This window comes from Laccaria bicolor, genomic scaffold (assembly GCF_000143565.1).
Source record: "Laccaria bicolor S238N-H82 LACBIscaffold_18 genomic scaffold, whole genome shotgun sequence".
In the NCBI taxonomy this organism is placed as follows: Eukaryota; Fungi; Basidiomycota; class Agaricomycetes; order Agaricales; family Hydnangiaceae; genus Laccaria; species Laccaria bicolor.
This window is the reverse complement of record NW_001889889.1, coordinates 689443-716216: the sequence shown is the minus strand read 5'-3', so window position 1 is coordinate 716216 and position 26774 is coordinate 689443. Positions and strand designations below refer to the sequence as shown.

Genomic DNA, 26774 nt, shown 5'->3' with positions numbered 1-26774 from the left:
GCCATACCCCAGTTATCAAATGACACTCGCAATCGCAACTCTGGTTATCCCGCTAATGGAGGTGGGGTGCTACCCGAGTGGTATCCACGACCAAGATTGGCGCCAGTTACAAAAAATTCAACTTCAAACACTAGACCAAATATTGGAACACATAGACTGGAGGAATCCTTCCGCATACGACAAGAGGAGCTCGACAATCGTTTGAGGACGGTACAGCGGGAGATGCTAGAGCATCAGGCGTTGAGCGCAGGTTCTACGTTGTCAGCGGATGACGGGGAATTACGTCGATGCCTGTTATGAAAGAGGCTATTCGGTCATTGACGGAACAAATCCGCGTTTCGAGGCATTAACAGCTATCGGCATTGGCCCAGGGAATATCAGATGATCGTCCGCCGGGATATTCGCCTATGGAGATGAGGATGCAGCATTCGGAGTTGGGGGACGTTTGAGTGTTGGGCCCTGATCTGACCGTCGTCTTTTTGGTATTTATCATGAACATTTGTTCGCCTTGGAGTAATCGGCAACAGAGCTATATCTTCAGGGTGGTTTTCGACGTCATAATCAAAGGCGCGAGTGGGGATGCGAACGATTGGAGTCCTAATGAAAACATTAAAAGCAAAAATCGGATTTATGTTGGATGAGACGTCACGGCAATGATGTGATCTGAACCCTATACACTTGGTCTCAATGTCACTGTTCCAATCTGCGCACCTTAATTCATCTTGCCTGAGTTAAGGAGCTTTACATACTACTTAGTACTCCAAGTCAATTATTGAAGACGAAAGTTGCATGACTATAGATGACCATGTGACCGTGACAAACCGTCTCTTGCGGTCAACGCGAGTAGCGGTCTCAACGCCATGGGCAGTCCCGCGCGAAACCTAATCCAGCAGCTCATTTTCGGAGGCCCTGACACTTCAGATGTTGAGGATATTGAGGAAACCATCGACGCGTTGGACGCTGAGCGACCTCAGACCGGAAATTGGCCTTCAGTTTATGTGGTAGTGTTGCAAGGTCTGTTGTTTCCATAGTTTCTTTGAGTGTGATCTTATGAGTTGCATATTTATTCTAGAAACGATCAACACGGTTTTCGAGCACGAGAAACACCTACTCACGGAGTACGAGTTGGATGCTATCGCGAGATGGGATTTTCTGTCATGTTCGTCTCTACATTGGTTGTTTTACTTAATTTGATGAGGGGGACTCTAGATTTTGGCCAGTATTGTCTAGCTCGCCTGCTCAATCGTAAGGCCAACCGATGGCATACCCTGGCGTCGTTAGACACCTACCATAAAGAGGTTGGTGGTGAAGAGGGTGTCAAGAAATGCATTGCTGGCATATGTGTTCCTTTCAAAGACATGGTCAAGACAGAATCTGATTCAGGACTGAATATCGAGCAAAAACCTGAGTTTAAGGTTGAAGAGGACAGCAACTTTATCGACTTGACCCTTCTGTCTGATGACGAGGAAGTCAAACCTGTCATCATGTTGGATGACGAGCCACCTTACGACGCCTTTCAGACGAACGCAGAAGCAGGCCCGTTGACGCTACCGCCGACAGTAGAGGAAGACTCTGCGCAAAGAATTTTGAATTCGAATCCCGCTCAGCTGAATCTCGACTTCTTCTGCGAGGACGAGAGTAAGATGACTCTCCCCGAAATTTTGGATCTGCTGCGTAAAGATCGTCTAATGTATCTCGTCAGGCAGACGAAGTGTCCTGTCAACTCCAAGACCACCGTGAGTTACCCGTTTGCCAAGTTCTCGTGGACGATGAATTATGAAGGTTTCTAGAAATCCGTCGTTATCCAGGCGCTTTTGACCCACGCATCCACTCAGAGTGTTCTCGACTTTGACGCACACACGTCTCGTAAGGGGAAAGGCAAAGTTACAAAGGATGGCCTTCGTCAAACTACGCTATCGTTCGCCCCATCACGAAAACAAGAGAAAAGGCCCAAAGGCTCTCAGTTGGACAGATTGCGTGCCATGGCCCTCAAATTACTTGGTATATCCTTCCACATCTCTCATTCACACCTATGCTCATCTCACTTCAGGAAAGTGTGTTCGAGTCAACTATGACTTCTTCCGCCTCGTTCGTAGGCTGCACGTTATCTACTTTCGGAGCAGCGACCACCCAATTGGCACGCTCCTCCTCCCAGCTATCCTCACCCGGTTCAAGAAACGCACGTACGCAGATTACACTCCGAAACGCAATAAGTGCATATGGTCTTCCAGGGAAGAGTTACTTGAGTATGAGCAGGCTTTGGAGCTTCGCATGGTGCTGGATGAGGCCGTGAACCCGACACCGCCTAAGAGTCGTTGGGGACGGAAAAAGACGAAGACTCCTGCGCCTGTTAAGAAGGAGAAGTTCGTCACGCCCGTTCCTGGGAGACCTGGGACTGCTCCTTTGAAGACTCCAAGGAGTTGTGCCAGCGTGCGCTTCGCTGAAACTCCTGATGTGAAGCACGAGGATGGAGAGGTAGTTGCTGACGACGTTGAGGAGGAAGCGCAAGAAGAAGTGGTTATTACGGAGGATGAGAAAGTGCTGAAAGCGAGGGCTGTGAAGAAGTATTACGAAGATTGGTTGAAGGACAGGTGGTATGGTTATCTTGCGGTAAAGCAAGAGCCAGGGCTCCAGCCCAGGGTGCCTGCGCTGGAGCGGTTTGAACCGGGTACGAACCTATTGATGCTTTCGTTCCTGTCTCATTTCATTAACGCCTTTATAGGTTGGGTATTTACCTCCATGGTCTACAAAGTTGCTAAAGCGCTCGCGACTTTGAAGGAATACACCTTGGAAGAGGAGGTTCTTGATGCCCTCTTGGCACAGCGGGTCTGGCGGAGAGGGAAGCGAGCTGCTTGGTACGATCGACGTGCCCTCATCCAAACAAACTATCTGTGCAAAGGGGACCCGGAGGAGCTATCTAATGGAAAGAGCAGGGCTACCGTCGATGAACGTGTTCTTCAACGGGCTGTGCATGGTCTTCATGATGCTCTCAAGGACGACGATGTCGGGCTAGGTACGAGCTTTTTTTGATATTCTCAACACCAGCCTGAATTGACAATTGTTGCTGGACAGTTTATAGACCAGGTTTCGTCAGGCGGCTTCAGAAGCTCGAGAAAAGGTTGAAGATCGAGCCTGACCTATGTATACACGTTACAGGGACATTAAGAATTGCGGAAGTAGTCGAGTTTGCCGCAAGAAGATGTATCAAGTCTTTGAAGGTCGACTCGAATGGCAGGCCCGTCAACGAAAGGGAGAACACGTCTGTAGGTGTGGATTCGTACTTTACATCTGTTGGAGGGTGCAAGAAGGCGGAGGCGGAGAAAGTTGCTGTGGGTGTTCTTGAGTCTCTTGTTGATGTCCGGTGAAGCTGACTTTGACAAAGCCAAAGGAGAAATGGAAGCCTACTGGCAAATCCGTTTGGGAGGGCAGGGAAAAGGAGCAGGTCACTGTTGAGACGCGAGCCCTTCAGTATTACGAGGACATGGGCTTCAAAGGGTCTGTTTTGTTGTAATCATTGCCTGTTTGTCGTTTTTCTGATGAATCTCTTCAACAGGTTCCATTCTGAAACGCGCATATTGACAACCATCTTCGCCCTCCTCTTTTGGGACATGATCTTCGCCGATATTCCGGGGGCGTTCGAAACTCCCTATCAGTCCGCACCAATGGATTTGACGGAAGACTCGTTTTACTATGCACGGAAGGAGATGATCGAACAACGTCTAAGTGAGCTTCGTGAGGGTAAAGCACGGGAGATTTTGGAAAGACATGATGACAAGTATCGGGCGAAGGAGACTTGGTGTGTTGGTGTTCGGTGGGATCTGTGTCCGAAGCAGGATCTCGTGGAGATTGTTGAGGTGAGTTTTACAAGATCGCTGTTGAGGGCAGGGACTGACGTTGGGGTTAGTGTCTCGGTGGCGAGTCTCTAGCTATCGTTTGTCGACTCTTCTGCGACGACTATGGTGGCCGAAGTAGTGGCGTGCCAGACTTGATCGTTTGGAAGGACGGGTTATGCAAGTTTGTTGAGGTTAAAGGACCTGGGGATAGGCTGCAGGAAAACCAAAAGGTAGACTCCTTAGTGCCTCTTCTATCACATGCGGCTAAATTCCCTCTTTCGAAGCTTTGGTCTGATACTCTTCTTCGTGCCAATACCGAAGTCGAGGTGTGCAAAGTTCTTGATGCTGCAAAACCCGTGAAGAGCACTCCGAAACGGAAGCGAAAGTCCAAAACGCCAGCCTCCACTAGTAAATCTAAACGACGCAAGGCTGTCGCGGATACATATTCCGAGGATGAACAGGATTACGATCAACTGGATCGTCATCCCAAGTCTGAGGAAGAGGATGTGTTGCCGCACTATGACGATGAACCTCCGCCAAAGAAACGCAGACGCACGGTGGGTTATGAACGGGAAATGGAAGTGGATGAACCGCCGTTGTTCGCGTTTCCGTCGACCGCTACTCCTCCGACGTCGCCTCCGAGGCTTTCGCCGAAATCGAGGGCGATACCCGTGAACCATGCTTCGGAAGTTGAGGTTGTTGCTTAATGTCTTGATTGGAAGTTTGAAGGGTGTTGCTTTCGGTCTTCAACTACTTTATTCTATATCTATTCCACGTGCAGCTTTCGGATATGTTGTACAGATATATGTGTTGTATGTTAGAACTTAGAAGTGTAGGATGTAAATTTAAAGTTGATCAATGATTGTCTTGTGTTTATTGTGGTACTCATCTGAGACTCCACCTCCAACTCCCATCATACGTACCACATGTGGACTTTTTTCGGGAGTGCCTTGGGAGCGGCGCCCGGGCGAACTCGGCCACGCCAACGACAACGTTTTTTTGAGGTAAAAAAACATGTCGCAAGTTCGACACGAAAGGCTTGGGCGACTTCAAACTTCGAACGTTCATGTTTACTGTGGTGATCGTTTCTAAGTTATCAACGCTATGCTGACTCGGTAAACAATCAGAGGAATGATCTGCATCCTCTTGCGGAGGACACCGCCAATTTACCCTGAGGCTGACATGATTTTGATCCGATTCAACTCCTGCCGCCGGGCATGCTCACGCACACCCCCAAAAGAGCGCCAACCAGAAGCTCGGGTCTGTGTCCTTTGATCTCAGCGCTGCCCATGCTATCATCTACGCCGTCTTCTTGACCGACTTTCACGACGTCGATATTCATGTCCACCTCCACTGGGTCAAAATCCGTCCTTGCAGATTGGTACGCTCGCTTCGTAGCATTCAAGGTCGAGGATCTCTTTTCCAAGAAACGTGTTCCTGGCCCAGCACGAACTGTGTTCGTGAATGAACAACTCCCTGATGACTATATCAATCATAAACAGAAAGTTAAACCGGAGCATGTCTATACCACCAACCAGGTTATCACCTCAAAATATACCCTCATCACGTTTCTACCCAGGAATCTACTAGAACAGTTTCGACGGATTGCAAACATGTACGTCTATCGTCTTAGATCTTGACCAGCGTAACAAACTCACTTGGTTACAGATACTTCCTTTTTATCTCCATTTTACAATTTTTCCGACCCTTCTCCACCATTTCTCCTGGTGTCGTCCTGTTGCCCCTATTGGTTATCCTCGCACTTACAGCGATCAAGGATGGATATGAGGATATTAAGCGGCATCAGGCAGATAGAAGGGTCAACTACAGCACTGTCCGGGTTTTATCAGGGGGTTGGGTAAACCCGAACATAACGGTCAAGAAACACACCAGTCTCCTGCGACATTTACTACCACATCAATATAGCGCTGCTGGCTTACTTTTACCGCGTAAACGAGCCTCGAAGCAGAGGTCCGACGTCGACAACGAAGTCCGACCCCGTCACGACCCTGAAGTCGAGTTCGACTACGATTTGGGCGAGGAATCAAGTGAAGAGCTGGACAGGCCACATTGGAAACCAACGTTATCGGAAGACGTGCGTGTGGGTGATTTTGTGAAGATTCTGGATAATGAGGCCTTCCCCGCCGACATCCTGATATGCGCGACTTCAGAGGACGACAACGTCGCGTTTGTGGAGACCAAGAACTTGGATGGAGAGACCAACTTGAAGTCTAGGCATGCCGTGCAGGCGCTCACTGAGCTGCGCAATGCCAAGGAATGTGCGAATCCGGACAACGCATTCCACATTAGATGTGATAGGCCAGAGGTCGATATGTACAGGCTCAACGCGACGGTGTCCATCAATGGCGATGAATACCCTGTGGATTCGACGATGACCCTTCTTCGTGGTACTGTTCTGAGGAATACGGGTTGGGTCATAGGCATCGTGCTGTTCACGGGGTTGGACACCAAGATTGTTTTGAATTCTGGAGGGACCCCAAGTAAGCAGAGTAAAGTGGAAAGGCAGATGAATCCCCAAGTGTGCGTTTCCTATTAACCTTATTTTTTAATTATCCAGCATTCTAATTTTAGTTAGAATCATCAATTTGTGCATTTTGGCGCTGATGGCTGTTGTATGTGCGATTGCCGACTCTTCCCTCGAGAAGCATTACTTTCCTTTGGGCGCGCCTTGGCTGTACGGGGACGATCATAAGGATGACAACCCGCGGATGAACGGATTGATAACCTGGACCTACTCACTTCTCACGTACGTGGCCCTTCTCCCCCTCTTCGTCTGCCGTCCTAAGAAGCATCTAGCTTTCAAGCCGTCGTTCCTATATCCCTATACATCTCCATCGAGTTTGTGAGGACATGTCAGGCTGCCTTCATACACCTTGACGCGGACATCTGGTGCGAGAAAACCGACCAAGCTACGATTGCGAGGAGTTGGAATCTATCAGATGATCTCGGTCAAATCGAGTATATTTTCTCGGATAAGACTGGTACTTTGACCCAGGTACAACACGTCTTACTCTCGCCTACACTGTCATCTTACTCCTTGACGCTAGAACTCCATGGTTTTCCGTCGCTGCACTATCGGAGGACACGCCTACAGAGGTGACGACCCCGAAGCGATCCCCAATGAGAAAAACGAAAGTCCTCCTCGATTCACTGAAAACCTTCCCGTCGAGGATTCAGAGGAGATCACTCACTTCAAGGACTCCGTTCTCACTCGTGACCTCGAAGACGCAGTCTCCGCAGACCCAAACACCGAATACGCACCTCACGCACGGAACCTCAACGCCTTTTTCACCGTTCTCGCCCTCTGCCATACCGTATTAACCGGCGTAGACCCTATAACAGGCAAGATCGAATACAAGGCCCAGTCGCCTGACGAAGCTGCTTTAGTTCAAGCAGCAGCCGATGTGGGATTCGTGTTCCTCGGACGCGATCGAGAGACGATGTCACTCCGGACTCCGTCCTCAACCGAGGTGGAAAAGTACGAGTTGCTCAACATTCTTGAGTTTACTAGTTCCAGGAAACGGATGAGCGTGGTCTTGCGAAAGATGGGTGATGAGCTTGGGAGGTTGTTTTTGTTGACCAAGGGTGCGGATAATGTGATTTTTGAACGGTTGAAGCCCGGGGCGGAGGAATTGAAGGAGGAGACGGAGAAGCATTTGAGCGAGTTTGCGAATGAGGGGTTGAGGACTTTGACTTTGGCTTACAAGGTTATATCTGGTACGTAAGAACCGCTCATACATGCCATCAGAATTTGACGGGTATATATGTTACAGAGGACGAATACGCATCGTGGAATGAACGCTACCACGAAGCTACCGTCTCCCAAGGCGACCGCGAAGGACGCGTTGAAGCTGTCTCGAATGAGCTGGAGCAGGATCTACGTCTGTTGGGCGCCACAGCTATTGAAGACCGCTTGCAAGATGGTGTGCCCGAGACGATTGCGGATCTCAAAAGAGCCGGGATTAAGATTTGGGTGGCTACCGGTGATAAACTCGAAACAGCCATTGGTGAGGTCTTTTCTCCCCGTCCACCCTCTTTCGAACCAAGGCTGACTAGAGAGGGATTATTAGCCATCGGACGAAGCACGAACCTCGTCAGCCCCGACTCGAACATTATCATTGTTCGAGGAGGTAAACGACCCGTGCATGAGCAGATGCTTATGTCGATAGGGCAGTTCTTCCCGGAGGTTGAGGCTGAGCTGCCTAGTCGTGTTAATGAAATACCGAGACGGTCCACGTCATCACACGATTCTGAGCGGCGGATCCCACTGCAGCGTATCAACACGGGTATCTCTTCCATTGTGGGATCGACGAATGGAGATCGGCCGGGTGGGTTCGTGTTAGTTGTTGATGGGGCTGCGTTGCTTCAGGTTGGTTTGGTTCTTTCTTCCTAAATTACGGTTACTGATTTTACGAATGAAAAAGGTGTTCGCAGAGGAAGAAAGTAAAGCCCTGTTACTCAAGCTCGCTATGCTCTGCGAGGGTGTGATATGCTGTCGAGTATCACCACTACAAAAAGCTCTCGTTGTCAAGCTTGTAAAGGATGGACTTGGGACGATGACGTTGGCGATTGGGGATGGGGCTAATGATGTTAGTATGATTCAGGTTGGTGTTTCGTTGTTTCTTTGAAACTTAGGGATGTTGATGTTGATTGTGGGAATGATAGGCTGCTGATATTGGTGTGGGCATTGCGGGGCAGGAAGGGTTGCAGGCTGTTAATTCGTCGGATTATGCTATTGCTCAAGTACGCTCTGTTTCCCCCCTGCTTTTTCTTTTTAGGGGAAAAGCTGATGGATGGCATTAGTTTCGGTTTTTGAAGAAACTGTTATTGGTTCATGGGCATTGGTCTTACGCCCGGAATGGAACTATGTTCGTCCTTCCTTTCAATCTTTACTTATACTGTGAACACGGAATCTAATGACCGAGCGCAGGATAATGAACTTTTTTTATAAAAATATCGTTCCGGTTGGGGTTCTCTGGTGGTTCCAGATATATGCTGGATGGAGTGGAACTTTGTGAGCTCCCTGTTCATCCCGCAATTTATGTATCTGACCGTCCGTATCGTTTGAAGTGTTATGGATTATACATATATCCTCTTTTGGAATTCCGTTTGGACGATCGCTCCTGTTATTGGGATTGGGTTGTTTGACCGGGTGCTTGGTGCGTCCAGAGTCCTCCCAGCGACGGACATGATGCTGACACTCGGATAGATTCACATATATTGATGGAGTTACCTGAAGTCTATCATTATGGACGGAGGGGGACTTGGTTCGGGTTGACGTCGTTTTTTATCTATATGCTTGATGGAGTCGTTCAGGTGAGCTTTTATCTTTATTGTCGTTGATCTTTCAAGGTTGACGTGCGTTGATAGTCTGTTATCATTTATTTCATAATCGTGTATGCATACAAGGCACCGACGATGCGGAAGGACGGGTATGGGACTTATTTGTATGAATGGTCGACGGTAGGTGTACCACCTGTTCCCCGTACACCATGATTCTGATACCCCACGTCATGTAGACAATGGCCATTGCGTCTGTCATGGTATCCAACATCTTCACAGGGTTCAGCGCAACGGCATGGACAGTTTGGCTCTTCTTCGCAGTGTTCATAGGGATCATCATCGTCTGGGTCTACACCGTACGTGCTCCTGCCACCTCTCCGTTTCCCCTTTCTACCCTTACTAACTCCCTCCTCCTCAAAAGGCAATCTACTCCATCGTCTCACCAAGCTACTCTGTAACCCACCTCTTCGGAAACGACCACTTCCTCTTCCAATCCGCCTCATTCTGGTTCTGCATTCTTCTAACGCTCTTCGCCTCCCTCGCCCCTCGGTACTTGTACAAGGCGTGGAAGTTTACGTATCGCCCGGATGATATTGATATGCTCAGGTGGATCCAGAGACTGGATAAGCATACTGATTTCTCAAAGTATTCGTCGGTGGGGGGGAGTAAGGCTCCCGAGTTGGTGGCGCTGATCAGGGGAGGGGGGACTTCGAGGACTTCGAGGGCTTCGAGTCTTGTTTCTGCGGCGGCTGCCGATAGAGAGAGGCCTGGGATGGGATTGGGACAGAGGGAGGGGGGGAGTAAGCGGGACATGTCGACGGGCCTTGTGTCGGTTGATAGGGGCTTTGATTTTGCGGTTGAGGAGAGGGGTGTGCATATGAGGAGGGTCCAAACGAATTTGTCCGAGAAGAGGGCTAGTATGAGGAGTTTGGGTGTTGGTGGGAGCGGAAGTGGGGAGGGTGCGAGGGAGAAGGGCAAGGACAGTGGGAGAGAGAAGGGGAAGGAAGGAGGGTTTGGTTCGTTTGGGAGGAGGTTGAAGAGGTTGAGGAAGGTTTCTAGTGGGAATTTGAAGGGACATGGACATAAGGACTGACGAACTTTGGTATACCCGAACGACAGTATGATACACTTGCTAATATGCTACGCTGCCATCTTCCATCATGTTCAGTCACCAAAAATCAGTCGAGGTCTTATTGATCGAGGGAGACTAGTCAAGGTGTGCAACTCAGCCAACTGTACGAAAACTGAAACTAGCGGAGGGATGTTTGTACCGCAATTGTCGGCTAGTCGGATGCATCTTCCTCTTTCGAGTCTACATTGGGCGGCTCAGGCTCGTCGAGGAATATCTTCGGTGTGCGTCTGGCGGAAGACTTGTTTCCGTAGCTATCAATTTCATCAGGTTGCATCACGTCGTCGGCTGTAGTCCATCCGCAACATGGCTGTGTGGTTCCTACTTACATAAATAGGTAAAGAGGCCCTCCCAGAACATATCCTTGAACCTGCCTCGAGAAACGACATGTCCACCGCACTGAACCTAAACGTTCTCTCCATAGGAGGATCACGCAACATCGGGTACTTTTCCTCGCTCAAGCTTCTTGGTAGCCCTTTACCTCTTTCTCTTCCCTTTACTCCTTCTTTCCTCTGACAACCTCCGAACCACAGAACTAGGAGCAACAGTAACCTTCCTCCTGCGCACCCCATCCACATTCGACACCAACACCGCCATCCAGAAATACGTCACCTCCGGAACAGCTCGCTTGATCAAAGGCGACGCCCTTGTTCGCGAAGACGTCGAGCGAGCGTGGAAAGAGGCAGCAGGTAAGGAGAATAAGCCTATCGATGTGCTCTTATTCACTGTCGGTACGTACGCTCTCTCCTCCCCAATTTCATTGTCCAACGAAACTAATCAAACCACCCCTTTCCATTTTTCATTTACTACAAAGGCGGCACGCCCAAATTCTCACTGCTCAACGGCTTCACCATATCCCCAGCGAACCTCGTAACCCAATCCCTCCTCAACACCCTCTCAACCATCCCTCCTCAACCCTTCCAACCACGAATAATAACAATTTCATCAACAGGCCTAACACGCACATCTCACGCGTCCCTCCCGCTCCCCTTGAAGCCGTTATACGGATACCTCCTCCGCGTCCCTCATGAGGATAAAGTAGGCGCGGAGAGGGTCGTGGCGCATTGTGCTGGGTGGAAGTGGGATGCTAAAGAGGACGGAGAGCCGGGGGCTGATATTATGGGTACGGAGGAGTGGAGGGGCAGAGAGGGTCTGCCTAAGGAGGGAGAGTTGAAGAGGGTATTGGTTATTAGACCGGCGTTGTTAACTGACGGAGATTGTCTTGCTGACAAGTTGGAGGCGAAGCCGGGGAAATGTGGGAAGAAGGAATTGAAGAAGGCGTATAGAGTCAGCGAGGAAGAGTTGGGCGGGTGGACGGTGTCGAGGAAGGATGTGGCGCATTTCGTGGTGGATGCTATTGTTCATCGGTGGGATGAGTTTGAGAATAAGTGTGTGAGCATCGCGTATTAGCTGCAAGTTGTACTCCGTAACGTTGTTATACCCGAACGAAAGTAATTGACTCAAAGCGTTGACGGCAAATGCCCTTTCATTCCGTCGGAACCTGGATCCTACGATTGAGGAATCCATAGCTGTGCGCGTTAGGTTCTGGCCTGGGGTTACACCAGCCTATATACAGTCGTGCCTTTCCATAACAGAACCTCGTGGAAACTTAGTTATTTCAACAGAAGTACGACGGCTTCTGTGATGACGGTAATAAACAGGAACCGGGTGTTCAACGGGAGATGGGATACGGTAATTGCTTGTACTATGCACGGGGATTGAGGTGGTTGGGTGGAGTTATGCGTAGTGACTTGTGGAATGTTTGGAATAAGGGTCACGTAGTGGCAGCTTCAAGCAAGGGCTCGGCTCAGATACATATTCAAACTTGAGCCGCCACCTAGCACGGTCGGCCATCGACGAAAGGTTATCGAGCAGCTCTGAGCTTCAATGGAAAAGAATGACCAAGCAATCCATGGGATTGCTGTGAGGTTTGCCTGCGACCACTGGTAAAGAGGAGATATTGAATTCACGAGTCCAGTCCTGGTGGTATCTCCGATGCAGGAGGGGCTGCAAGTGGCCGAGTTGTGCAAGTCACGGTTACTGGGAAAGATGGAGCGATCACTGAAATCAAGGGAGCTGGGGACCGGGGTATGCACTGGTGTTGTGGAACCAGAACCTGAGTAACGAAGGATGGCGAGGGAGCAGCCTGTGGCAAGGGTGTCAACTTACCAAAGGAGACTCAGTGACCATTATCCCCGCTCTCCAGCTCTCCAGCTCACGCTCCTGACTGAAAGACGCATATTCTAGTAGCGTGGCTTGTGAAGCTTTTCTTAAGAGCACTAGCGCCTTCGGGCTGGATGTCGTCAAAGATGCCAGCCACGTCACTGCAATGGAAGGGACGTTGTCGACTTGTATACAGGGATACTCACTGTAAACTTGGACAAACGAAGTTTGCTCTGTCCTATGCATAAGCTGAGAGCGTGATCAGGTCGTAGTTCCAGGAGTCGGATCAGCTTGATGATCTTTTTAGTCACGAACGGATAGACCAACTTCTATCAACTCGGTGTTGGAGAAAAAAAGAACGTTCGAGCTGCGATCCTCATCCGTACGTTCCCGAGGGCCAGCGGTGCATCGCGTTGAATCTGAAAATGACATGTAAATCCTGCAAGTGCAAAGGGGCTGAGTCGATGTTGCGGGCTCAAAACCAATTGAGATGCTGATGTAGACCGCTCAGTGATCATTCGATCTTTCAGTAGTCCTAATGACATACCTCAGCCAAGTCCTTGGTTCCCTCTCTCCGTCTTTCTTCTGATGGATTAGATGTTGTTGAACTGGCAGGGTGCAAGGACGCTAGTGGACCCAATTGCAGGGGTTGGAACTGGGAAGGGTCGTCAGCAAACTGAAAGGTGATCAAGAAAAAAAATGGTGGGAGTGCGGAGAAATGAAGAGCTATAAAGTCTTTTGCAACGACCAACGGTGACCAGAAAAAGCAGAGGGAAATGCAAAATCAAGAAAAGGACGGAGTTACTCAAATCCACGCTCTGCCTTATCTTTGCGACCACGGCGAGAGCTCTGCACTCGGCTTTTGATTCCCAAAGTCACAATAAAACCCGACTGCTTTTTTAACATACACACGATATTGGGAGAGGAAGGTGCTATCGGGCATTCAGGTCATCGTTGGTGGCCGATTAGGGTTGGGCGCGTTGGGTAGTCGTCGCGAACATTTTCTGTGGCGATTCGAAGGCGTCTCTTAGTTGTTTGGCGAAGTAAAGCCGGAATGGTCCAAGCAAGAACTTTCACACGCGTCTTGCTCCGAACTTCCATCTTATCATCATTTCCAATGCCTAACCAACCCAAAGAACGTTCATCCAAACTAATCAATTCTGATAGGCTCAAGAGGATGATACCGAAATTCCTCTTGAAAGCCCCGACCGCAAACAGGGAAAGCGTCGAGTCGGTTGGTGCTTCACCGGCGCTAAACTTGACGACCACATCTGCAACCATCCGCACACCCGATACTGAAATGACTGCCACCCGTAAGATTTTTTTTCACTTTTCTTTATTTGAGTCAATGTTGATTCGTCATATAAATAATGTGTCTGTTGATCGGGTTGAAGACCATTTGCATTATTCTCAAGAAGCTGTTGAGCGCTTACAGGAACCTGCAGGTTCGTGTTCAGCCAAAATCACGATACTCTACTGCTGATAGCACCAATAAAGCTTCTGTCAGCTCTGGCCCTGCCAATACCCCACCCATTCCTCTTGTACCAGATGTGGCAGTGGCATCAACCAGTAAATACTATTCTAAAATTTCAGACCTGCTCAAAGCTGACAGACTATGCAGACTTCTCAACAAGTCTCCAAGTTGGCACCATGAACAATATTGAGAATGCTGCGAATGTAAGCACAGCTGGTAATCAAGGTTTGTTTATTCTGTTCAGTCTCTGTTTAGATTGTTTTCATGTTTTCACCTGTAATTTAGGTGTTCTCTTTCAAACTGTCAATCAAGGTATGTTATACATACATTGATAGTATGTATTGAGCTCAATCACACCAATACTTGGTAGTGGTAGACTTAGGTATGAAAACGACACTTTCTACAATTAAGAATAAACAACTGGGTATCTTAAGCATCAATTCTAGGTGATCATTACAGCTGATCCAGTTTTATTTTACAGCTGAGAAGATCTGCCAATGGTTGTCTCCACCTGATAGCTCTGGCAACTATAATGCAGCATGTGAAATTTTGAAGAGTCAGACTGATACTTGCTCCTGGTTTTTGAAAGGAGATAAATTCTCCCAGTGGCTGGCAAATCCAAGTTTTCTCTGGATTAAAGGGAAAAGTAAGTCATCCAGTAAATTGATTTGAATTGGGCTGTCTCTTAACCAACTTAAAGGTGGTTGTGGTAAAACTATATTGAGGTAGGTCCTACTATGGACCATAAGAATTGAGCTGACATTTATCAGTTCTGCCATTATTAATTATCTCCTTGAAACACCAGCATCTCTTGCAACTGCTTACTTCTTTTTTGATGGGAGAGACTCACAGAAAGATCTGCAGCTGCATGATAAGCTGATTCGATCACTCATCTGGCAATTCTGTCTCAAACTGCAGGATGCTATGCCAGAAGTTTTAGTTAATCTATATGCTCGCTGTGGTGAAGGGTTCCAGATGCCATCTACTGGCTCTCTTCAGGATACTCTTGAGAAAATTCTGGATGGCTTCAGCTCAGTGTTCATTGTCCTTGATGCTTATGATGAATGCACTGAAAGAGAAAAGGTGCTCAACTGGGCTAAGAGTTTTATCTTGCAGAAGAATAAAAATCTGGGACTACATCTAATTATTACTAGCCGGCCAGAAAAGGAGATTGATGATAAATTTAAGGCCTATCCTTGTGTTGACTTGGTTGAAGAATCCAAAGGTTGTGATATTGTGGCCTACCTCAACTATCAGCTTGATCAGGACTCAGACTTGCGAGAATGGGACTCAGAGACTCAAAAGGAAATCAGATCAACATTGATAAAGCAAGCAGATGGAATGTATGTTTTCTGCTACTATCTAAAAGATAAAATTCAGGGCTAAATTCAGTTTTAGGTTTCGGTGGGTTGCACTACAGCTCACTGAGCTCAAACATTGTGCAAGTAAGAATGAAGTTAAGAAGCAGCTGGCCAACCTACCTCAGGGTTTGGATGAAACATATGACCGAATCTTACTGGGAATAAAGAAACAATATAGGAATCATACCAAGATTTTTTTGTGCTGGTTATCTTTTGCTGCTCGCCCAATGACACTGGAAGAACTTGCTGCTACTGCTACTGTAGATCTTACTGGTAAGGATGGCCCACAATATAAACCAGACAACCAATTTCAAGATGTACAGAAGGTTTTGACAATGTGCTCTAGCTTGGTTATCAAATCAAAAGGTATGATATACAAGAGTACTCAACTAAAAATTGCACTAAACATCAAGTAGGTGCAATTAAGCTTGCACACTTTTCTATCAAAGAATATTTGACATCACAGCATATTCAAAAGCATGTTGAAGAGCAAGTAAGAAACTTTAGCCTCAGTGAAGAGCTCTCTCACTCCATAATATCTCAAACTTGTCTGGCTTATGTGCTGCAATTTGATACAGCTAACTTGCTGAATTGGAATATCCATATATCTTCTCCACTTGCAATGTATGCAGCCAAGCACTGGATTTTCCATGTCAAGTCCAGTGGCAAAAATCAACCCTGGTCATCAACTGTTTTTTCATTGATGGCACAGCTCCTGACAACTGAAAATGCTGCCTTTTTTAATTGGGTCCGACTTTGGGATCTAGATAAATTAGGGTTTGATAAAACATTTTTGGAAAAGAGAAGACAAGATATTGCTGGGCCTCTGTATTATGCAATTCGAGCTGGCCTGACTGAAATGGTATACTTTTTACTAAAACAGGGGGCAGATGTGAACACACAGAAAGGATACTATGGGAATGCACTGCAGGCAGCATCTCGTGAAGGTGATGAGAAAACTGTTCAGCTGTTGATAGAACAGGGGGCAAATGTGCATATTCAGGGAGGATTGTCTGGAAATGCACTTCAAGCAGCATCATTTGCAGGTTATGAGATAATTGTAAGCCTGCTGATAGAGCATGGAGTGGATGTCAATGCATGTGGAGGAATCTTGGAAGTGCACTCCAGGCAGCATCTTATGGAGGTCATAAGAAAATTGTTCGCTTGTTGATAGAAAAGGGGGCAAATGTGCATTTCCAGGGAGGATGTTATGGAAATGCACTTCAAGCAGCATCATATGCAGGTCATGAAGACAATTGTAAGCCTGCTGATAGAGCATGGAGTGGATGTTAATGCACATGGGGGGGAATTTGGAAGTGCACTGAGGCAGCATCTCATGGAGGTCATAAGAAAATTGTTCAGCTGTTGATAGAAAAGGGGGCAAATGTGCATTTTCAGGGAGGATGTTATGGAAATGCACTCCAAGCAGCATCAGTTGCAGGTCATAAGACAATTGTAAGCCTGCTGATAGAGCATGGAGTGGATGTTAATGCACATGGGAGGGAATTTGGAAGTGCACTGCAGGCAGCATCTCATTCAGGTCATAAGAAAATTGTTCAGTTGCTGATAGAAAAGGGGGCAAATGTGCATTTCCAGGGAGGATGTTATGGAAATGCACTTCAAGCAGCATCATTAGCAGGTCATAAGACAATTGTAAGCCTGCTGATAGAGCATGGAGTGGATGTCAATGCACATGGAAGGAATTTGGAAGTGCACTGCAGGCAGCATCACATGGAGGTCATAAGGAAATTGTTCAGCTGCTGATAGAAAAGTGGGGCAAATGTGCATTTCCAGGGAGGATTATATGGAAATGCACTCCAAGCAGCATCAATTAAAGGTCATAAGACAATTGTAAGCCTGCTTATAGAGCATGGAGTGGATGTCAATGCATATGGAGGGAGGTTTGGGAGTGCACTCCGAGCAGCATCTCATGGAGGTGATGAGAGAATTGTTCAGCCTGCTGGTAGAGGGCATGTATTTGGATGTCAATGAATATGATTGAGGGAGAATTTGGGAGTGCACTCCAGGCAGCATCATATAGAGGTAATAAGAAAATTGTTCAGCTGCTTATAGAAAAGGGGGCAAATGTGCATTTTGAGGGAGGATATATGGAAATGCACTTCAAGCAGCATCTTACAAGGTGATGAGACAATTGTAAGCCTGCTGATAGAGCATGGAGTGGATGTCAATGCATATGGAGGGAGGTTTGGGAGTGCACTCCAGGCAGCATGTCATGGAGGTCATGAAATAATTGTTCAGCTGTTGATAGAAAAGGGGGCAAATGTCCATTTCCAGGGAGGATTATCTGGAAATGCACTTCAAGCAGCATCATTTAAAGGTCATAAGACAATTGTAAGCCAGCTTATAGAGCATGGAGTGGATGTTAATGCATATGGAGGGAGGTTTGGAAGTGCACTACAGGCAGCATCTTATAGAGGTGATGAGACGATTGTAAGCCTGCTGGTAGAGGGCATGTAGTGGATGTCAATGTATATGGAGGGAGGTTTGGGAGTGCACTCCAGGCAGCATGTTATGGAGGTCATGAAAGAATTGTTCAGCTGTTGATAGAAAAGGGGGCAAATGTCCATTTCCAGGGAGGATTATCTGGAAATGCACTTCAAGCAGCATCATATGGAGGTTATGAGACAATTGTAAGCCTGCTGATAGAGCATGGAGTGGATGTCAATGCAGATGGGGGGGAATGTGGAAGTGCACTTGAGGCAGCATCTTATGGAGGTCATAAGAAAATTGTTCAGTTGTTGATAGAAAAGGGGGCAAATGTGGATTTTCAGGGAGGATGTTATGGAAGTGCACTTCAAGCAGCATCAAGTAGGGGCCATGACACAATTGTAAACCTGCTGGTACAACATGTGGCGAATGTTAATGCACACGAAGCAGAATTTGGAAGTGCACTCTAAGCAGAAATATGGGGACATCATGAAATCTTTTCAGCTGCTCATAGATGAGAGGGTAAATAGTTAGGATTAGTTGAAGCAGAAGTGAAAGTGGTCATTACTGAGTGAAAGTGGAGCCACCTTTGTGGAAGTTGAGCTTCCTTCACTTTTGTCAGTGATAACTTTTCCTTCACTTTCATGGGCCACAATTCATTATGGTAGCAGTATATATTCACTGTAGAGACTATGCCATCATTTCTTTTGATCTATTATCTCATTGCACTCTTCAAACACTGTCAGTCATTTATCCACTGCCAGAAAAAGAAGATCTTTCTCATGTCATGTATTTATTTGTGTTCAATGTCACAGTAAAAGATCTTTTCAATGTCACATACTTTTTTTAGGCTATTTTTGGTTTTCTCTATTATGTTTTTTATAGTCATTGTAGGGCGCTGTATTGACTCTAAGTTGGGTCTTTGACACAACTAATCAAAACTTGATCTTATGACCTCTTTCAGTTCACAACAGACATGAGTAACATCTTTGTAAGTCAATGCATTCATCTACTGGGTTTCCCAGTTTGAACTTCATTTTCTGATTTCATTTCATGGCCTCACAATTAACCAACATTTAACTTACCTTTTCAACTTCAACAGATCAAGAACTCAAGTGTTTCTTTGATGGGTTCCCTGTCAGACAATCATTTCAATCCAACAAATTCTCCAACATTGTTGCAATGATGCCATCAATGAATGGCACACAAGCATCAAAGGTAGTGCTTGAAAGTCCAGTCCAGTCTGGTTTTTTGGCCCAAAACGAAAAGACCGAGACCAAGACTGGTCCACACAATTCCTAAAACCTCAAAAGACTGTACCAGGACTGGAAAAGACCAAGACTGCAGTCTTTTTCGGTCTTTGGACCAGTCTTGGTCCAAACTGGTTACAACTGGTTCAAGACCGGTTTTTCAACTAAATATGCCATAACATTTGCAAGTGTGAGTCAGTAGGTTTATTGAGATTCTTCGTAGCTTTTAAACGAGTGCAAGAACATTAAATTCCGTTGAGAATTGATGTATATACAAAAATACTAAGGTACATCTACTATTTTCACGAAATATTTTACTATTTTGTATGTATCTTTGTCAGTTTTTGGCCTAAAAATATGGTCTTAGGTGCGTTTTGAAGGGTAATTATGTAGGTACAAAATGCTGGTCTTAACCAACAAGACCTGTCCACGTTAACTGGCCTTTTTGTGGTCTTGTCATCTCAAATCTGAAAGACCAAGACTGCAGGTCCAGTCTTTTGCAGTCTTGGTCCATTCCAGTTGCGGTCTTTTTGCAGTCTTGGGACTTGACTTCCAAGCACTAATCAAAGGAGATCTGGGGAAGATTCCGAGACCTTCCTAGTTTTTCAATTGATTTAGGCATGGTAGTACACTTTCTTGAAGGGACAGGCAACAAGAAAATCACTCAAGTGATTAGTAAAGTGCTGGCAAAAAATATTGCAGGTAAAGTCTGAAAAGTCACTTCATTCAAATGAATCGCTCACAGTCAAATAAAAGCGCACAAGTTTAATTTTGAATACAAGAACTGATATCAAGTATAACTTCCTTTCACAAGTTCAAGAGCTGTGATGTGTTGGGGCATGCTGGGGTAAAGTGATAACAAATAACTATCCCCCATTTCTGCCCATGTATTCACAGCCACACAATACTTGACCATGGTCCGTTTCAACTGTTCATCTCTTGATTTCTAGTCTTTTGAGAAAGGTATTATGTAAAACCATTTTACAGCCATAAGATATGTTCTTACTATACTAATATGAATTTTAAAGTAAGTTAAATCATGTCATCATTGTGATCTGACTAGTACAGTGAATCATCACCTACCATCTCCATCATTTCAACCTCCTCTTCAGATTCTCATGCAGCAGTTGGAATAGTCACACCACTATCAAGTCCCAGGACTGTCTGATAACACACCACTGCTTTCTTGAGCTCCCTGACACAATCCACCTTGATTTTCATGTGAGACTTCAAAGGGATGTGCTCTGACAGGCCTGGAACTTTTTTCTCGTTATCTCGGTGTCAGTCAAGTTGTCGGTTATGGTTCTTGACATCCAGTCCCTCTATTCCAGTGTTGTCTAGGACGAGCATCTTTCCTGTCTCAGTGATGTCCACAGCCTTCTTAATGCACTTCTCCATCCACACAAACTCCTTCTGGTGGTTTTCAGCAACCTTTTCTGCATCAGCTTTCATCTGTGCCTCTTTGATTTGGTTATGAATCCCTTGCTCATCTTTCTCCCTTGCCAACTTTCATAAATATGCCTTGTCTTCCTCAGTATTGAGTTTCTCCCTATGGAATGTCTCAGTGTTGTTTTGTCGAGTGACAAAGCTACTGTTAAACTTGTGAAATGTCTCACTTGGCCATTTTCTTTGCCCCAGTCGCCAACTTCCAAGCATGCCCTCATTTACATCATTTGTCAATGCAAAAGAGCTTGCCTTTCTCTTTGAAAGACAGGTTGTTGATATTGCCTCCTTCAAGAAATTCATCCAAGAAGTGTTCAGAAAAGGTTTTCAAGGCTCCTTTCACAAACACAGTGATAGCTCTGTCGAGGTCAGGGAGGTTGGGCTTGAGTGAGTGGATGGCCTTCATCACCAACAAGGTCCAATCATTCCACTTGTGTCTGTCGAGGGATCCCAAGGGATGTGAAGCATCTTCATTTGTCCAACATTTCAGATCCTTGCTGACAGCTTTGAGAAAATCACACTTCCTTTGGAAGAATGGCCCAAGATCAAGAAGGTTTTCATGCAAGTGGACATGTTGCATGAAAGGACATGAGACATTGACATTGTCAAGTGCCATAACACAGAGCTCTGTCAAGGTAGGCCAATACTTTACCATCCCCCACATAATCCACATGGACTCCACTGGATTCCACTGGCTTCCACTGGCTTCCACTGGACTGGACTGGACTGGACTGCCAATCACAAAACTGGACTCCACTGGACTCTCCCAAGACAAAACTGGACTGGACTGGACTGAACTTAGATTTCAAAAGAAAATTGAAGTATATTTATTAATTAAATACATTACTTTTACTACATTCTATGTTACAGAGAGGGGGAGGGAGAAGAGGGAAAGAAAGGGGGAAGAGAGGAATGGAGGGGGGAGGGAGCAAGGAAGGGGGGGGGAAAGGGGGAGGGAGTGTTGGAGGGAGGAGGGAGTGAAGGGGGGAGAGAGTGGAGGGGAGAGGTGGTGGTGCTGGGCCCTTGTCGCCGTTCCGCATTGGCATGCCGTTGGCGCTGGTGGTTTTTCGTGGGCACATGTCGTGTTTCGGGTGGGCACTCGTTGTTTTTCGTGGGCGCACATTGTTTTTCATGGGCGCTCGTGGTTTTTCGTGTGTGATGGGGGTGCGTGCTTGTGTGGACGCATCGTGTCGTCGTCCTGGCGTGTCGCATCATCGTCCTGGCATGTCGTTGACATGTCATCGTCATGTCAGTGTGCAGTGGTGGGTCATGGTGGTGGGCGCTCGTCGTTTTTCATGGGTGCTCATCGTCATTCGTGTGTGGGGGTGGGTGGGTGCTCATCACGGTTCGTTGACAGTGGTGGGCGGTCATCATTTGCTGTGACGTGGGTTTCATTGTTTTCGTTGTCGACGTGTCGTCGCCGGGTTGCGTTGTTGCGCCGTGTCGACATCTGTGGGTGAGTGGATCAGGTGGAGTTGGGTTGCTCACCCATGGATGACAAATGATGCTTGTCGTCATTTGTCATCTGGTTGCCACGTCGCCGATAGCGACGTGGCACCAACATCCATGACTGGGCATGGTCCCTTGTTTCCTCGTTTGTTTCGTTCGGCGTGTTGCTTCGGTGACGTGGCTGAGAGCGGTGGTGATGGCCGAGAGTGGTGGTGGGTGCAGGACGTTGGTGAGGGGTGGTGGTGGTGGTGGTGGAAGGGAAAGAGATGGTCACGCAGATGTAACTATGCCGCAGAAGGCAAACGTGACAGTATGGCAACGTTTGAACACCACAGGTACGTCATGTGCCACACCCTGCAGACTGAACAAAATCATTGATCGTTGTTACGATGAGTACTTGTGTATACTTCTATATAACTCATTACATTTGTATAGTCTAATTTCGCTTTTTTGGTAGTAATTGATATCCATAAGTAATGATGGACTGGACTCACTGGACTGCTGGATTCCACTGCAGTCCAGTGGAATCCAGTGGACTATGACTGGACTCATAGTCCACTGGACTGGGACTGGACTCAGGAAAGTGGCTTGTAGTCCAGTGAGAGTCCAGTGGACTGGACTGGACTGGGCATTGTGCAAGCCAATCTGGCCTAGCAACTGGGCCACTGGAATCCACTGGACTCCACTGGAATCCACATGGATTACGTGGGGGATGGTAAAGACCTCAGGTAGGCACATCCTTCAATGCACTCAGAAAATGCTTCTCAATATTAGTCAAGGCTGGCTTGTCCTTCACATCACACATGAATTCCATGAATTTCATGAAGTGGTTGTGATACACAATTAGAATGGCTGCTGCTTCACCATGCAAGTTGTATCTGGTGTTGGTGACATTGGGGTAGGGGATATGATAACCAACATGGTGTTCCATGTACCAGTTGTACATGTCCTTTGTCCTTGTTTCAGCAAATGAGTCCTCCTAGCATTGTTGCACAGCTAGCCCCTTGCTTTGATACTTTGGCAGCCCATTTTTCTGTGGCTGATGGTTCTGATGAGTTTTCGCAACATTCGAGGACAGCTGTATTGTCCTTGTTTGCAAGTAGTATTGGGGGTGTCTTTCCCCCTTCTGAGCTCTTTACTCTCCCCCACCTATTCCTACTGGACTCCGGGAATCCTACTGGACTGGACTAAGACTGGGACAAATTTCATGTTGGCTGATCACCATACAAATCTTGTCTCCCAGTCCTAGTGGAGTCCTGGTAAATTCCTACTGGAATGATCCCAAATCACAAGGAATTATGGATTCCTAAGGAATGGGTATAGTGGAGTCCAGTACAAGGAGTCCAGTAGGAGTCCAGTAGGAATTTATGAGTACCAGGAGTCCAGTGGGACCACAGTTTGTCACTGTTATTGTTATTATATATCGAGTTTAAACAGAGTGTTTACTCAAGTTCAATGAGAGCCGACCAAGGCTAGTTGCATGCGCACAAAACAGTTGTGTGTCTGCTGACACACAACTCCGAGCTGCTGCTCATATTTTCTCCAACTCACGTGGTCCATGCCTGGATGAGCGTTAGGAGACTCTAACATATTTTTAGATCTACCCCTCATGGTTGAGGAGTGAGATTGAGATGCCCCTTTCCACTAGGCTCTCGTCTTGACATCTCACTCCTCAACCAGGTAAGATCTTCATCTTTCTATCTAGGCTATCGTCTTGATATCTTACTTCATTGTCCAGTTTAGCATACACATTTTTCGTCACCCTCCCACCCTCTTCCTTGTCATACGAATGCTCACATTAGTACTGCTCATGTATGTAGCCATACCTCGAGTGGAAATACGTCGGAATCAGGCGCGCGCCGCGCCTGATCTTCCTGACTTTGGCTATTCCCTTATCACTCAGTCAGTCACATTGCCTCTGCATCACGCAAAGCCTAGGCGTCATTGGATATAAAAATAAAAGGGCAACATCAAGAATTGAACCACTGACCTCACACTAAAGCTGCAATAACTAACACAGGGAAGAAACAGTGATTTGTCCAATGAGTAAATTACTGGGCATATGTTGATTGGAGGCATTATTGCTCAATGATTTTCTTTACATTTGTTCAAAGGATAAATTGAAAATATATTCAAAAATAAAGCTGAGATAAAAAGACACTATGGATGGTAGTCCCATGTAAAATATGCCCATTAGTAAAAATCTAAATGAAGCTGATGAATTTACTTAAAATGTGTCTTGAAATATTGGGCATATTCTGATTACATTTAATAGTATCTGGGCACATCGAAATCAAATATTGAATGAGCTGCTGGGGAAAACTTGATGGACATTTTACTAACAGTTCTCATGCAGTCCCTTGTGCACAATATAATTGCAATTGATGTCTAATGGTGGGCATATTTTGAATTTACCTACCTAACAAATGTGAAGTAAATTATCGAGCAATAATGCCTCCGATCAACATATGCCCAGGATTTACTCATTGGACAAATCACTGTTTCTCCCCTGTGTAAGACAAGTGCTCAAACACCTGGATCACGAAGGCTTTGCTATATGCTATCCATACCTACCACTCAGCTGCTTTCCTAGAACGAATGTTGGCAAATTCTGTGTGTGGGAATTCTGCCCAAACCCTCAACCCACACTTCCTCACAACCACCACCCATCCACAACACATCCACAACCACAGCCTGCCACCCACCACTCTTGCCACCCATCAACACACACCATGCCCACCAACACACGCTCTGCAAAGCCACGACGACCTCCAGCAGCTGCAAAACACAAGTGAAGATGACTGCCAAGGCTCCAAAATGAACAAGAACAATACCCACACAACAATGCCAACAAAACAAATGCCAGCATGTGTGATATAGGATTGGAAGGGAATGCCCAGAGGCCATAGTCAAACAGTGGTATATAGCTAGATTTGGATATCTTACATAATATATTGATCTTTTGTCTTGAACTACCATCTTGTCAGCTGTGTTGCCTTCCTCTTGCACTACATGTAGTGCTTTGTATATCTGTACTTCCTACAGTATGCATAATCATGTTGGGCCAGCTGAGTATCTTGTAACTGCTCATTGCTCACTTATGGGTGTTGATCCCAGATCCACCCATTCTTGCCTCCTCCTTCCCTCTTGGCTTCAGCTATGTGAGAAGTTCAGAGTGAACACTTCACAGCATGTGTGAACAGACAGAGGCAACGACACCAAGACAAGGTGAGCTCACTACCCTCTCCTTCACTCAGTTAGTTCTCACAGAATCTGGGTGCCACATCGCTGTCAGCGATGTGGCACCCAAATGACAAATGTCAATCTGAAATTCATTGTTCATTGTCATTTTTTTCTTCTAGACCATGAAACCGCCCATGTACATCAACTCCCCATCCACAAACAACTTTCATGGCACACGCAGCCCCACCGCCCACAAATTACACCCAGGTGCCCACAAAAAAACACCCAACTAGTGTTCGGAAGTCTGGTCTCGTGACTGGAAAAATACCATAACCAGACTGGACCAAGAGCACAAAAAACTGGACCTGTGGTCTGGTTTTTTCATTTTTGAGAAGTAAAGACTGCAAAAAGGCTGGTCTGAATGAACCAGTCTTAACCGGTTAGGACTGCTTTTTGTAGCCCACTAAATACCCTTCGAAATGCACTCAAGCACATATTAATTGGTTCAAATTTGACAAAGATATAGTTGAAAATGTAAAATTTTGTTAAAAATAGTATACAGTATGTACCAGACTTCTTTTATATAAACACCAATTCTTAATGGAATTCAATGTTCTTGGGCCCTTTTCAAAGCTATGACAAACTTTAATAAATTTACCAATTCATAATTTTAAAATATTGGCTGAAAAACCAGTCTTAAACTGGTTAAAACTGAAGAAGACCAAGACTGGTCTATAGACCACAAAAAACGGCAGTCTGCAATCTTTTTGTGGTCAAGTTCAGTCTTTTGACTTCTGGGAAAAAGGCAGACCAGTTACAGTTACGGTTAAAGCCCTGGGGCATCAAAAAACCAGACCAGACTAGACTTTTAAAGACTACACCCAGTGCCCATGAAGACCACCCAGTGCCCACAAACAACAACTGCCACCCACAAAGAGCAGCCTGCCCATACATGCAAATGACACGGCACCCACAAAATGATAACTCAGTGCCTCAAACGAGAATACTGAGATACAGTGACAACCCCCTCCCACCCACCAACAACGAACACCCATGAAAGACAACCACCTACACTTATGAACAATGACTGCCCACAAGAGACAAGCAGCAGCCCAACACCCTGACGCACACCCCCAGAGACAACAAGCACCCATGCTCATGGATGCCGAGCGCTCACCCCAAATGACAAGCACTCACTGATGACAAGCACCCTTCACTCCCTCCCCCTCCCTCCCTCCTTCTCCCTCCCTCCCCCTCCCTCCCTCCTTCTCTCTGTCCCCCTCTCTCCCTCCCTCCCTCTCTCCCTCTCTCTCTTCCTCCCTCCACCTCACTCCCTGACCCCCCACCCTCCCCCCTCCATCATTTCACTTCACTCACTCTCCCCTCCTTCCATCACTCTCTCCCTCCATAACTCCCTCCATCACTCCCTCCATCACTCCCTCCCTCCCCTCATTACATTAGTAAAATATCTTTCTGTATATAGTTAGGTATAGAGTTGTCAATACACAATACAATATTTGTTTAAATGTGAATTTTGTATAGAAAGTTGAAGTTCTGACTTGATGATATATTGATATTCCAGTAGGAATCCAGGAGGAAGGCAATGTCTGAAGCATTTCATCTACTGTGTTCAAGTCCAGTTGGAGTCCAGTAGGAAGGGAATGTGAAAATGCCTTTTTGGAAATTTTGTTGAAGTCCAGTAGGAATCCAGTGGGAATCCAGTGGGAATCCAGCTGG

The 26774-nt window shown here is 46.5% G+C and overlaps 4 protein-coding genes across 4 annotated transcripts; 3 read left to right on the top strand and 1 right to left on the bottom strand.

Moving 5' to 3' along the window:
* Positions 1-860: 860 nt before the first annotated feature.
* LACBIDRAFT_300159 (uncharacterized protein) lies at positions 861-4540 on the top strand (the record flags this gene model as incomplete). The annotated part of the gene is made up of 10 exons (XM_001882922.1): positions 861-1014; positions 1073-1159; positions 1210-1736; positions 1791-2001; positions 2051-2668; positions 2723-3013; positions 3073-3329; positions 3389-3495; positions 3554-3854; positions 3905-4540. 10 exons carry the CDS (start codon positions 861-863, stop codon positions 4538-4540), a joined length of 3189 nt encoding a protein of 1062 aa, XP_001882957.1.
* A 6113-nt stretch (positions 4541-10653) lies between these two features.
* LACBIDRAFT_300157 (uncharacterized protein) lies at positions 10654-11676 on the top strand (the record flags this gene model as incomplete). Its single annotated transcript, XM_001882921.1, has 3 exons — positions 10654-10735; positions 10800-10997; positions 11081-11676. The coding sequence occupies 3 exons, from the start codon at positions 10654-10656 to the stop codon at positions 11674-11676; spliced, it is 876 nt and encodes a 291-aa protein (XP_001882956.1).
* Positions 11677-22578: 10902 nt separating this feature from the next.
* On the bottom strand, positions 22579-22800 carry LACBIDRAFT_300154 (uncharacterized protein; the record flags this gene model as incomplete). Its single annotated transcript, XM_001882794.1, has 1 exon — positions 22579-22800. The coding sequence occupies one exon, from the start codon at positions 22798-22800 to the stop codon at positions 22579-22581; it is 222 nt and encodes a 73-aa protein (XP_001882829.1).
* An 843-nt stretch (positions 22801-23643) lies between these two features.
* On the top strand, positions 23644-23808 carry LACBIDRAFT_300153 (uncharacterized protein; the record flags this gene model as incomplete). The annotated part of the gene is made up of 1 exon (XM_001882920.1): positions 23644-23808. One exon carries the CDS (start codon positions 23644-23646, stop codon positions 23806-23808), a length of 165 nt encoding a protein of 54 aa, XP_001882955.1.
* Between the last annotated feature and the right edge of the window lie 2966 nt (positions 23809-26774).